This window comes from Patiria miniata, unplaced genomic scaffold, assembly GCF_015706575.1.
Source record: "Patiria miniata isolate m_02_andy unplaced genomic scaffold, ASM1570657v1 HiC_scaffold_14, whole genome shotgun sequence".
Taxonomy (NCBI): Eukaryota; Metazoa; Echinodermata; class Asteroidea; order Valvatida; family Asterinidae; genus Patiria; species Patiria miniata.
Window position 1 is genome coordinate 3,679,143 of NW_024037052.1, and position 12,282 is coordinate 3,691,424.

General features: G+C 40.4%; 1 protein-coding gene across 10 annotated transcripts in view; it reads right to left on the reverse strand.

Moving 5' to 3' along the window:
• Window positions 1-878: 878 nt before the first annotated feature.
• Window positions 879-12,282, reverse strand: part of LOC119721913 (filamin-B-like) — a 134,986-nt gene continuing 123,582 nt past the window's right edge. For all 10 annotated transcript variants that reach the window (XM_038191859.1, XM_038191855.1, XM_038191854.1 and 7 more), the window contains 8 exons: window positions 11,400-11,501; window positions 9,967-10,104; window positions 9,386-9,501; window positions 9,092-9,224; window positions 7,974-8,150; window positions 6,714-6,932; window positions 5,060-5,254; window positions 879-3,597 (listed from right to left, as the gene is read on the reverse strand). In XM_038191859.1, the coding sequence (XP_038047787.1) occupies window positions 3,410-3,597; window positions 5,060-5,254; window positions 6,714-6,932; window positions 7,974-8,150; window positions 9,092-9,224; window positions 9,386-9,501; window positions 9,967-10,104; window positions 11,400-11,501 (1,268 nt within the window). In that variant the 3' untranslated portion in view covers window positions 879-3,409. The remainder of the gene's footprint in view (window positions 3,598-5,059; window positions 5,255-6,713; window positions 6,933-7,973; window positions 8,151-9,091; window positions 9,225-9,385; window positions 9,502-9,966; window positions 10,105-11,399; window positions 11,502-12,282) is intronic.

Here is a 12,282-nt window from a genome sequence, read left to right on the forward strand (position 1 = left end):
AGTGTATTCCGGTCGTAGCTAGGTAAATCGGACACGGCCTTTACTTTGTCAACGAATGCCGTACCCGCGAAAGTAGATCGGTAAAGACGTTTTATTGAGCTCAGCAGAAACTTGGACCTCATGACGTGAGTGTCAACACGAACTTCAACTTGATGGATAATAATTAAGCTACGTAAGACCACTGGTCTAACGAGACTGGCTGACATGCATTTCCTTCATCTATGCATGGAGTTGAGGGAGTTGCAACTCCTGTTCCTTGCTCTACTCTATGCATGGATATGGCATCGATGCTCCGTACCACGTATTGAAGCAGTCGCCCGCCATCTTGGGTCACCGAATGACGTACGCTCGCGCAGTTAACCATGATTGGTTTTTACGTGTAGTTAGATTTTTGTATATGAAGTCGGCGAAGATGATCTATTTCTAGAATTGGCCAACATCCAAACAAATACATCATCAGGGGACTGTTATAAATGACAAAACAATCTCAACCGCAGAACGACGCACGCCTACATAGGCCTATAATGAACCCATTCGGGCACGCTATCAATCCTATCACGAAGGCCCCCTTCAATGGCGAAAGCATTGTTTGCTATTATCCAGATAATCCGTGACGGGCAACTGATTTGCACAGAAGAAGTGTGCACAATGGTTTCTCCAAGAAAGTTCATATCTTGCAGACTTTGAAGATTATAGAATGCATATTTTGCGTGTATCTAAATACATGTACATAGCGAGCGGGAACAATATAATTTCTTCGATTCTTTTTGGAGGGGATGCAAGGGTTTCTGTTGGAAGGGGGCGTCAATGGCGTAGCCTTTCTGTAGCTAACATGTCTTACAATACACACTCACATTAAAGAACAAATACGAGCCGAGTGATGTCAACTTTTGTGCAAAATGAAGGTTTATTAGGCTGTATAGGCGTTAGTGAACCGACGTGTCCCTTTGTAAACAAAAACAAAAAAGTATATGGTATAAACCCCCAGCAGCTGTGAAATTCTTACCTCAATTTGAAATAAGGTGAGTAGGTAACAATAACTAGACTATATCAAAATGTGTCAATAACACTTGCAAATACAATTACGCTATGTGCATTGTGGGAGCACCTTTTCTTCTATGTGCTTTGCGTATTCTATTATTATTCTTATATAATTATACCACTTTACATCAAAATGTTACCATAAAGAGAATTAGCTCAAAAGAAAAGTAACGCGAACTCTATAAAAAAGGGTAACAGTTGCCATAGTAAACAGACAAATTATCAAACATGATGAGCAGAATTTATCCACACTTAAGACCAAAATATAGCTACAGCTACTTAAAAAAAGAACAAAATATATTTTTTTCGCTTCTAAATATTTTAGGCTTGTTTTTCCTTCAAACTTTAGTCTTTTACGCACATATTATTCACGTTAGATATAACGGTTCGATATAACGAGCTACAATATAAGGACTAACGCTCAGTGGCAAGCAGCGAAAAATGATAATATAGCCACAATTCGGATCCACTCTTTGTCCCAAATTAATGGGTTAGTAGAATTCAATATTTTTTTTTTAAATCAAAGGTACATGATTAGGCAAATAATTATTGTCTTTCATTAATAGCTTGAAAAAAGTTTTGCTTTACCTTTTTTGATTTTAATAATAGCTTGCTAATATACGTTTTTCTAAGTAAATACATCTCCACTACTAGTTATACTTTAATTTAGACAGTCGTGTGACTGTTAAAACAAAAAAAACCTCCAGATATGGTTTCTATAACCACTTTTAATAAATGAAGAAATTCTGGAATACCAAAAATACTACTACTACGGCAGCCTATACCAGAATGCCAGCCTACTTCAAAATATTTTTAAAAACAAAAAAAGGTTACAATTATATTTCTATAAACCTTAATATAACTTGCTTTCAGTACTTTTTGTTAGTGCAGACCTTTTAATTTTTTATTTTTACAATAACATTGCAAGCTTGTAACTACCTTTGTCGGTTAAAACTAACATGCTTATCAAAATTTACCTTATTTGGTAAAAACCAAATAACCCTTTTCTAGAGTAATATAATAAAATTAAAGTACAACTAGGGCTACTAACCACACCACATCAGCCATAGATACACTGTTTTCTGTCAAATGCTACTTTTTCATACTTTTAAACTTCAATATTAGGAAAAAATACAATTTATATAGTAAAGAGCTGAAAGGAAAAAAAAGATCGCTGCAAAAGTTTTAGTCGATGTTACTTCTTGTGAAAAAATAATAATATTTTTTTCCAGAACTTTCTGTCCGACTTCACTGGAGGCACTCTCGGCTTATTTTTGAATATTAATGGCCATTAATTTGCTAGCGACTGAGCATTTTTGAATATTCTGAATTCGAATCTAGTTTACAACCTTCCGTGAACAGATATATAAAAAAAAATCCCTTTCTGTTTTGAACTACATCTGTTCCTAGTTTTTCGTTTTTTATCAACTCAAGTAAATTTTATAATTTTCTTCCGAACAATATCTTTTTTTTTTTTCAATAACTTGCTCACATGTTGGTCAAACCCACCACCATTAATGCATTTTTATAATCGAAACAAGGGGAAAAAAAACCCAAAATAAACAGGGAAAAAAGGAAAAACTAAATATTTTTTTTCTAAATAAAAAAACCCCCAATATCTGAGAGTAATTTAAAACTTTGAATATTTTTTCCATATAAATGTCTAGTGTTGCAAAGTCGATGGTTACAATATTCTGGCAGTCAAAGTTATGCAAATGAAACTATTGGTTACAACGTAGATGACGACTAAACAATACTTCGAAATCATTTTAAATTGCATATCCTTAATTTTTATTCATTTAGTCACTTTTTTTTTTGCATATAACATCAGGCCAAAGATACGTCTTTTTTTTTTATTTTTTTTTTTTTACGTTAGAATAACAACATCTAAACTACCGGTTAAACATCCAAAACCTCCCAGCTATACATTTCTACATTATATTTTTTCCCGTACTCCATCAACCCTTTGGAAGACTATATCAAATACTTATTGTTTAACCTCTTTTTTTTTAAAATCTATTTTAACAAAGGACCCTATTTTACACTGCACTTGCCATAGTTCGGCTTTGCTTACATCCCACATAAGCGTAGTTCGTTACCAAGGAATTACTTGAGGAGAACCAAGTTTTGGTTGACATGCCAAGTACCAGTTGAAAAACCTAGGCCTTACATGGCTTAAGGCTATCACCGGTAACCACGCTTATCTACTGTACATTTTTACGACGGATTGGCTCCAAGCGAAATATAATGAACCAGGAAAGCCTCAGCCCCTTCTTTACGGCTCATGAATGCATGTAATTCTATAGGGATCCCTGACTGCTGGTTTTTTTTTTTTTTTTTAAATGACTATGGCTAGATCATGCTGAAACTACGAACAGTGGAGAGAGAACGGACTACCAGGTATGTGCTCGTCGCCCCATTTGACGACTAGTTTGTAGCTACCGGTCTCTTTCAGGAGATACGTGATGGTGAAGCGTTGTCTGCCCATGTGCTTGACGACTATTTCTTCGCAGGGGGTCTTGGGTCCGGCGATGCCTACAAGTAGCATGTTTTGACCTGCAGAGAGCAACGAAAGTAGTAAGCATTGTGTAAAATTTACCTTTCATACATTCGCCTACCGTCGCCCTACTGTCTGGTTTACAACTAGCCTTGGTCAATGCTCTCGTCGTTATTCGTCCCGTACGCGGTCAATGGTACGGCATATATCCTCACGCGCTATGCACATGCATGTAAAAATACAGCGCGAACAGTGACCTCACGCGGCCACTATTTTTATATGCAAATCAGTTGTGGACGATCGAGAGCCTTGGTTCAATCGCCCATGTGAGGTTTTGGGGTTGGTGCTCATTATGTTAATAGCCTTGGCTGACCTTAAATGTTGTTTTCTTATTGGTCGATCGTTGCGTGGAAACTTGCATAGTGAAACGTGGCACCGTACATAATTCATACACGTACACGTTGTGTGTCTCTGCACACGGCACCAATGCACAAAAACTGTGGTTCCTGTCACGTCCGCAAAAGGCGAATAGCTGCAAATAATTTGATGACGTCCGGATTTACCAAGGTGTGACTGGACACTCCACATATTAGCCCAGCCTACACTTATCTGTATTCGCATACGAGGTCGTGCGCTAGAAATCCAGCGCAAAATAAAGAAAAACATAAGCTTTTGCCGACGATTGAACCAAGGCTCGAGATCGGCCCCAACTGATTTGCATAAAAAAATAGTGGCCGCATGAGGTCGCTGTTCGCGCTGTATTTTTACATGCATGTGCATAGCGCGTGAGGATATATGCCGACGATTGACCAGGGCAAATAACGACGAGAGCATTGACCAAGGCTAGTTTACAACATAAGACGTGGTTGCTAACCAAACGCTTGCCTACTGCAATGGTGGCCGTCGCGATCATGAGCAACATTGCTTTTTGAAATCATACTCTCTATGATCGGAAGCCATTTAGACAAACCTGGGTTTTAGACTGTTATGGTAAATGCAAATATACATCTGTCACTCTTCAAACTGTCTTTGTTTTTTGTGTTTTTAAGAGACGAACAATGTAAAATGATTGAATACAATGCATTCTGGGAATCCAGCTGCCAATACATTGAACAGCCCCATGTACCATTTTCAGTAGAATTTTGCATGCTTGCTCACATTTTTGAATATTTATTGTGGTTATTCCAACAGATATTCTGAACTAGAAACATGGCAGCCTTCACTATACCCACCAAAGCAAATATAAAATAGTCAAAATTGTAACCACTATCATTAAATTTGACTTATTTATTAAAACTCAGACTGGGTTTTAGCCCTCTACCGATGACATAAGACGACTAACTGATGCGGGCATTTCAAGTTACTGAGGTATTTGTGTACATAATATCCTATTCTCTTGACGGGAATGCAGTATGGCTTCGAGATAAGCGGAGATTTGAGTTATCCGACTTTTGAGTTATAGGGATTTTACTGTTGGGAGGTGGCCCAGCCCAGGCGCACAGCACCCAATAAGATACATACCTCCTTCACTACAGTTGACGGAAAACTGGCACTTCTTGTTGATGAAGGCCTTCTTGAGACCCACGCCCGTCGACGTCACCTTGCTGGCATCGGAGGAGAAGATCGGCATTGAAGATGTCTGCGTTGTCTTGACAACAGTCTCCACGGTGACGTTGGCCTGTTCCACTTTCATGCTGGTGGGGCCCTTTGCCTTGCCTGTGTAAGCAAGCACCAAAGCTTGTCAGAAAAATACGTTTGCTACACAGAGAGATGCATATGGAATTATGACTCCATGCATGCACAGTGAAGGGCACGAAGTACGAATAACCCATTTGCGAGTTAAATTTGAATAAAATTTGGAACGCTGACTTCATCCAATGCTTTGTACGTTTTAACTTTGCATTCTCCCGACCAAAGAGACTGTTACTATATCATGTGATTCGGGCAAGCCTTATGCTAGCAACCTCCAGCTCCAGAATGGTCTGGTGTCTTTGTCGCATTCTCATCCATTGTGAACAATGTATTGGTGCTAAGCGTCTCTTACGTAACTATGCAAGAGCTTGCCTCGCATCATGTGATTAGCAACAGTGTCTTTGGTCTGGATTCAAAGAATTCAAAGTTAAAATGCGCCAAGCATTCTGAGCAAGTCAGTGTACCAGATGTTTCAAATTTAAATCCCAAACGGTAGAGGTCACTCGCAAAAGGCTTATTACGGCTGTTTATTTTGGAATCATTTAGTATTCGAAACTGCGCTTGACCAAATATTTGAATATTAGAAACTTGCCAATCATGAGCTATAACCTGCTCGAAGGATGGGGACAAGGTTCGGGTTATTTATTTCAACATTTTATTTGTTGGGGGAAGAATCATCGTAGGCTTCTAACCACCATGGAGCATGCATGGAGGAAGGAACAGATATCACATATAACTTATTAATTTAATGACATAATAGGGCTTGCTCAATGACGGCCATCTCTGTAGGAGAACTGCAACTGCGTATTTTACGCAATGAAGCACGCATTACGCAATGCTGATACTGTTCCAATCACGCGCGCTTGGTGCTCGAAATGTGTTTGAAATACGATGCAGCGTTATGCCAGTTGACGCTCAAAATGCCAATGCACGTGGATGGTCTGTAGGAAATGACATCATTTGAACGAGACCTATCCGCTCCGTTTACAAGTACCCCCTCACGGGCAAAGAAAATACAGGTGGGGGTCACCGACCAACGCCATCTTGCCTGACTGCAATATTTTACTGCGAAGCGCGGCCACTGCATGAGTGTACATACATGTAGTACAAGTCCCTTGGTGTACGTGCGTCACACACAAGGAATGGTGCACGCATGTCATCCAGCGAAATGTATGTGTCCCGCCCATGGGACGTCGTTGCTAGGTAAAAGGGCGCCCTCTTTTGTTGTCGCACGGAGCCCATAGCTCTCCTCTAAAATAATAAATAAATAACCCAAACCTTGTTCCCATTCTTTGAGCGGGTTAAAGCCCATGATTGGAATCATAAGACCATCAGATTCAAACTTATGACCCCTCCAATGAGTGTGGACTTTCTGTTTTTTTGCGGTGTATATATTTCTTCTGTCTGAAGACAGAACAACTTGTTACAATGTCATCATACCTCCAAGAATATGGCTTAACTTTTTATTGGCGTTTGCACTTACCAATGATTCTGGCCTTGAATGGGCTGCCGCCGATGTGATGCGGGCCGGCATATTTGATGGAGATGAGGTGGTCACCAGGCTGGGTGGGGTAGTAGATACACTTGTAGCCCTCGCCGATCTCTTGGACATCCAGCTTGACCTTTGAAGGTGCATCGATAGTGATGGAGAGGGATCCTGCTCCTGCGCCGCAGGTGTTGACGATGAATTCAGCGGGCTCACCTGGAAAGTTTCCAAAAATTTGTTTAAGTACATAGATAATGGCCGAGCGGATTAATACCTTTCAGTCAATATACAAATACTGAGTGGATCAGCCTGGAATGGGAGGAATATTATCGCAAGGTAAAACCTGGACTTTTCGCCGAGTGAACTGGAAAAGTCCAGATTTTACTGAGCGATAATATTCCTCCCATTTCACAATTTAAAGCCACTCAATATTTGTTTTATATAACTGACATATAGATCCTTGTCATTTGATATATTTGAACTTTTATTTCAATACAAAATTGGTGAAAAAATGTATTTCTCTCTTCCAAACCACCCCTTCACGAAAATGTTTGAGCCCAATGCTGTAGCGCTGGCTCTTAGGAACAATACGCGCTACGCGCAACGCTGAACGCGCACACCAGCATGCATTTGCACACAAATACCACGTCATGGAACAAGACTGATCTTAACTGTTCAATAGTATTTCCCATTCCCCATGGGCGGATAGTACTTTTTAAGCTCCGGCGTGAATGGCAGTAATAATGAATGACACGTGATGTGAGTTCCACCAATCCAATGACAAGGATCTGTATGTCGGTTCTCTATGATTATATAAAAGTAAATATTATACATTTCCAACAATTTTGTTCTACAATTTTACTTCATGTTTTGTGAAACATCCCTCTAGCGAGTAGCACTAAACATCTCATTTTATGGAGAATGGCGCACGATGTTGCCCAGAACGTGGCGGTGCGTTGTGAATTCAGGACTCTATGAAATACAGACTTATTGGTAGTGTTGCACATGCCTAAGTGAAGATTGAGAAACTCGGCCAATAGAAGGGGAAAAGGGACCAGATTTTGGAGGAGTCCAAATTCATGTGACACCGGAAAAAGTGTTTAAAACCAGTTGATGTATTATCAACTGTTCACAACCGCCCATGTGCCAGGCTCTCGACCAACAGGAATGGGTCAACTGTCCAAGGCATTTATGAATAACTGATTAAAGGTCTGCGAAAGGTCTGGACTACGACATTACTCATTTCACACTTCCTACCTGTTTTTCCCTTCTCCAGTCCGTCGCCGTAGGCATGGACCATGCCAGGATCTCCAATGAGCTCATGGCCACCCACGCGCACCTTGAAGGGACTGCCTGGGATGGGCTGCTTCTTGAAGAAGACGTGGATCAGGTGGATGCCGTTCTCACGTGGGAGGAAGCGGACTGCGTAGTTCTCTGAGGACAAAGACAAGAACATGATAATAGAACATGTAATAACACAATTTAAAGGGAATATACATCATTTGCTTTTGCTGCAATTTTCAGAAATGGATGGATTTGGGGGTTGGTAATATATAGCAAATATTGTTACACTGACTTTTTGATGTTTTAGGTTCGTAGATGCTATAAAAACAAAGAAAAACAATCATTTTCCTGTAGTCTGGTTTCCTGAATCCATTTAAGATGAAACGGAGCAATATATAGACGTTGGGGAATTGTAAGGTCAGGGAACCAGTCTAGCTGGCATGTACCCGTTCATAGGTGTGCAATCGATTGCAAACAAATGTGGACTAACTAAATATGGTCAACTATTATAAGATGGAATTTGCGTCGGGGTGATATTTCAAAATAATTAGGTAGTTTTATTTTTTGATGTTTGTAAATGTTGTATTTTCCCTTTAAAAATTTTTTTTTTTTTTCAGAACAGGTTTCATATCCTCCTGATATGTTCCTTGTAAAAGGAAATATATAAAACACCAAGAAAACCAATAACTTTAGGGCATAAAAAAAATACATAGTTACTTGAACAGCAACCCATATGGTTGTCCCCCTGCATCATATCAATATAAACATACTCGTTTGCAGAGCGCACCCTAATTAGTAATTGCCCTACTACTATTAAATATTGAACCGTTCGTGCACAAGTGGTAAGCACTCAATGTTCCTCTGAAATGAGAGTGTGCTTTGACTTTAAGAACGCATGCAACATGCTCACAAGCAAGGTCCCATCTGAAAAATGGTTCCTCACACTGAATTTGTCTAGAGTCAGCCCCCCCCCCCCCTTTGCCCTCTGCTTTCCAAATTTTTCACGCTGCTAGTCCACCCAATCTTGAAATGAAATCCCTGCTTCTGTCACCAGTGCTGAGAATCAAACTAGACAGAGGACACCAACTGACCGTTGTCAATCTCCGTGATGTTGCACTCATCTTCAGCACCAGAGGGCGCTACAGCCTTGGCTTCCAGATCCCCCTTGGCTCCGTTGAGCTGCACGGCGAAGGACACCGGCTGGTTGGCCTTCAGTCCGCTTTCCTGCAGAAACACATGTACAATAAATCAGTTGTAAAATAACCACACTGGAAGATTTTCCCTTTCATTGATAACGACAGTCAACAAAATACTGGTACCCATCCGTGCCGCTTACTATAGGTGACTAAATGTTTATGGCAGTCGTATTGAGAAGGGAAACTTACATGGAGAGCAGACACGCTGAGACGTCTAGCTTCACCGAGAGCTGGGGTGATCATGGGCTTGAATGGACTGTCAGGGATGGGCTTGTCATTGTACATGATGTCAACCACATACTCCCCTATGGAAAAGGAACAAGGAACACATTTTAGCCCATTAATTCCTGTACCTGAATATGGAAAAGAATAGAGCATCTACGTTATAAAAAAATTATCTGGGAACAATTCAGTCATTACCTGCTTAGGCTTTCAAGCGGACCAAGGTGAAAAAGTAGCAGAATAGAAGGATCAAAATTTCCAAGAAAATAGGACAAAAGTAGGAAACTAAGCTCTTGGAAGTACAGTAACAAGTACTCCTGCGCCCAAGCCCTTCAATGTGTGATTTACATGACCATGTGTAACAGTGAGAATTTCAAGGGAAAACTAAACATTTTGTTGTGGTCTTCTCCCTGTAGGTTGCTTGAGGCTTCATATTTGGGTTCATATTTGCCTTTACTTGTGAGGTAAAGATCACCAGATAGAGGTAAAATAAAAGAAATAACAAGACTTTTAACCGAAAAACTGCCAGAAGCCTGTCTGCCTTTTACCTGGTGCTGTGGGGACATAAGTGACTTGGTAGGAGCCATCTTTGTTGTCCTGGATGTCAATCTTGGCCTTGGCCGGTCCCTTGACTGAGATGCTCAGCTTGCCCGGCCCAGCTTCACGCGTCCAGACAGTAAACTCAGCTATCAAGAGAAATTCAATTCAATTCCATGTTTTTTAATTTGACCCTCCCTCTCTCAGTGACAAAATGGAGAGAGATACCCTTTCTGTCAAAATCTATCAAGTGACGGTTTTTAACAGTTTTGTAAATAAGCCATTTGCGAGTTTAAGTTGAATAAAATCTGGAACATTGACTTAATCCCATGCTTTGCACGTTTTAACATTGCATTCTTTCCACCAAAAAGACTGTTACTATATCACGTGATTCGGGCAAGCCTTATGCTAGCAACCCCAAGCTCTGGCATGGTCTGGTGTCTTTAATGCCATTCTCACCCATTGTGAGCAATGTATTGGCGCTGAGCGTCTCAAGAGCTTGCCCCGAATCATGTGATAGGCAACAGTGTCTTTGGTCTGGAGAATTCAAAGTTAAAATGTGCCAAGCATTTTGAGCAAGTCAGTGTAACAGGTGTGTTTTTTCAAATGTAACTCACATAGGATATAGGTTACTCGCAAATGGCTTATTTGGCTCACATTGGTACAATTGACAGGCTGTGGCAAGTTAGTCAACTGAAGGTACCATGCCTTGACTGACAGTCAGTTCTGCTGACAGTAATAGATATGGTGGGTTTAAGTACTGCCGAGTGCCTGGCAATGATTGATTTAAAGATATAGTCCATCATTTGTACTTTGTGCATTTTGTTCGTTTTAAGCAACAAAAGTGCTCAAACTCTAAAGAAGGGTACTGAACAACTAACCTGATGAAGTTTCAGCTCAGCTTCAGCTGTATATTCCGAGAAAAACAGCATTCTAGGATCTCAATTTCAAATCAAAAGTTGCTGAATCATGTTTTGAATTGGGCCTGAATTCAGCGTCCGAGACACGTTCTCACTGAGCCGATTGCAGCTACGCGATGCCGTGCACTGATCCGACGAATTATAGCAACCACGCGTGCGTGTGCATCGTACCAATGCTTGCGCGCGCTTCGCCGAATAACAAAACGAACTACTAATTTAAATTTCCTACGGTGCGTCTTAAGAAGCACCGTTGGAAAGGCCTTCTTTCGTTGATAACTTCAAAATGACAGCTTGCCAGAAAAAAAATAATTTCACAGGGAGGTTAGTCCCCTTACTATCTTTCAACCAAGTATGTTTTTCAACAATAATTATGCCAGTTACTTTTCGGATAGCTGCAAATGATGGACTATAGCTTTAATTCAGTAACAATGAAGACGCAAAAGGCTCACTCATGGATATCTCAGCAAAACAATGGCATTGCCCTCTATTAGAGGGGGGTGGGGTGGGGGTGTGGAGGTACTTACCGGGTACATTGATCTCTCCACGTTCCAGGCCTGGCCCTCCTGCATGTACTTTGTGGGCTCCACCCTCACCGAAGGGGCCTACGGTGAACTGGAAGGGACTTCCTAAAAAGCAAACATACACAATTATATTATACTTTGTTGCCTAAATGATTAAGATTTGGAGAACCCCTAGACAGAAACAATGTTTCTTTTGGGCAATCCTTCGGGAGCTGAATGGTATTTTGTTTTTGTTTGTTTGTTTATGTATCTAAAGCTTCTGTTTTTTTGTGTTGTAACTTTAGTCATTTGTTTACATGTATTTGTTGATTTATTCCCGAGAAATAAATGAGTATAGTATAGTATAGTAAAGCCCGGTTCATACTTCATGCGAATGCGAATGCGAAGCGAATTCGACGTCATGAAGCATTCGCTGCGAAATTCGCCCGAGTTGAAATGTGTTTAACTTTTGATAATTCGCAGCGCGAATACTTGCAATGACGTCACAGATTCGCGTTCGCTTTCGCTTTCGCATGAAGTATGAACCGGGCTTTAGAGCGTATTTTGTCTTTTTTTCACTTGCAAAACTTACTTTTGTTTTTCAAGAATAACAGGCCTGACTGTGCCCCTCTTCTTCAATATAGGTTTTGAAAACAGACAGTTAAAATAAATCCCATCCCATGATGTTTTGAACAATCACTGACACGACTAATGTCCAACAAATCGTCACCGCTTCACGAAGGGACGGGCATGTGGATTTTGAAGAAAAATCGTTTTCGAGATAATCGCAAGAGAAGTTTCTCCGTTTTTAAAACTGCAAAAACTACTACTTTGCAACAACTTTATGCAATAAGAAAACATTGACGTAATTCTTTGATAGGTAAACTTTAATTTGAACCCATTAATT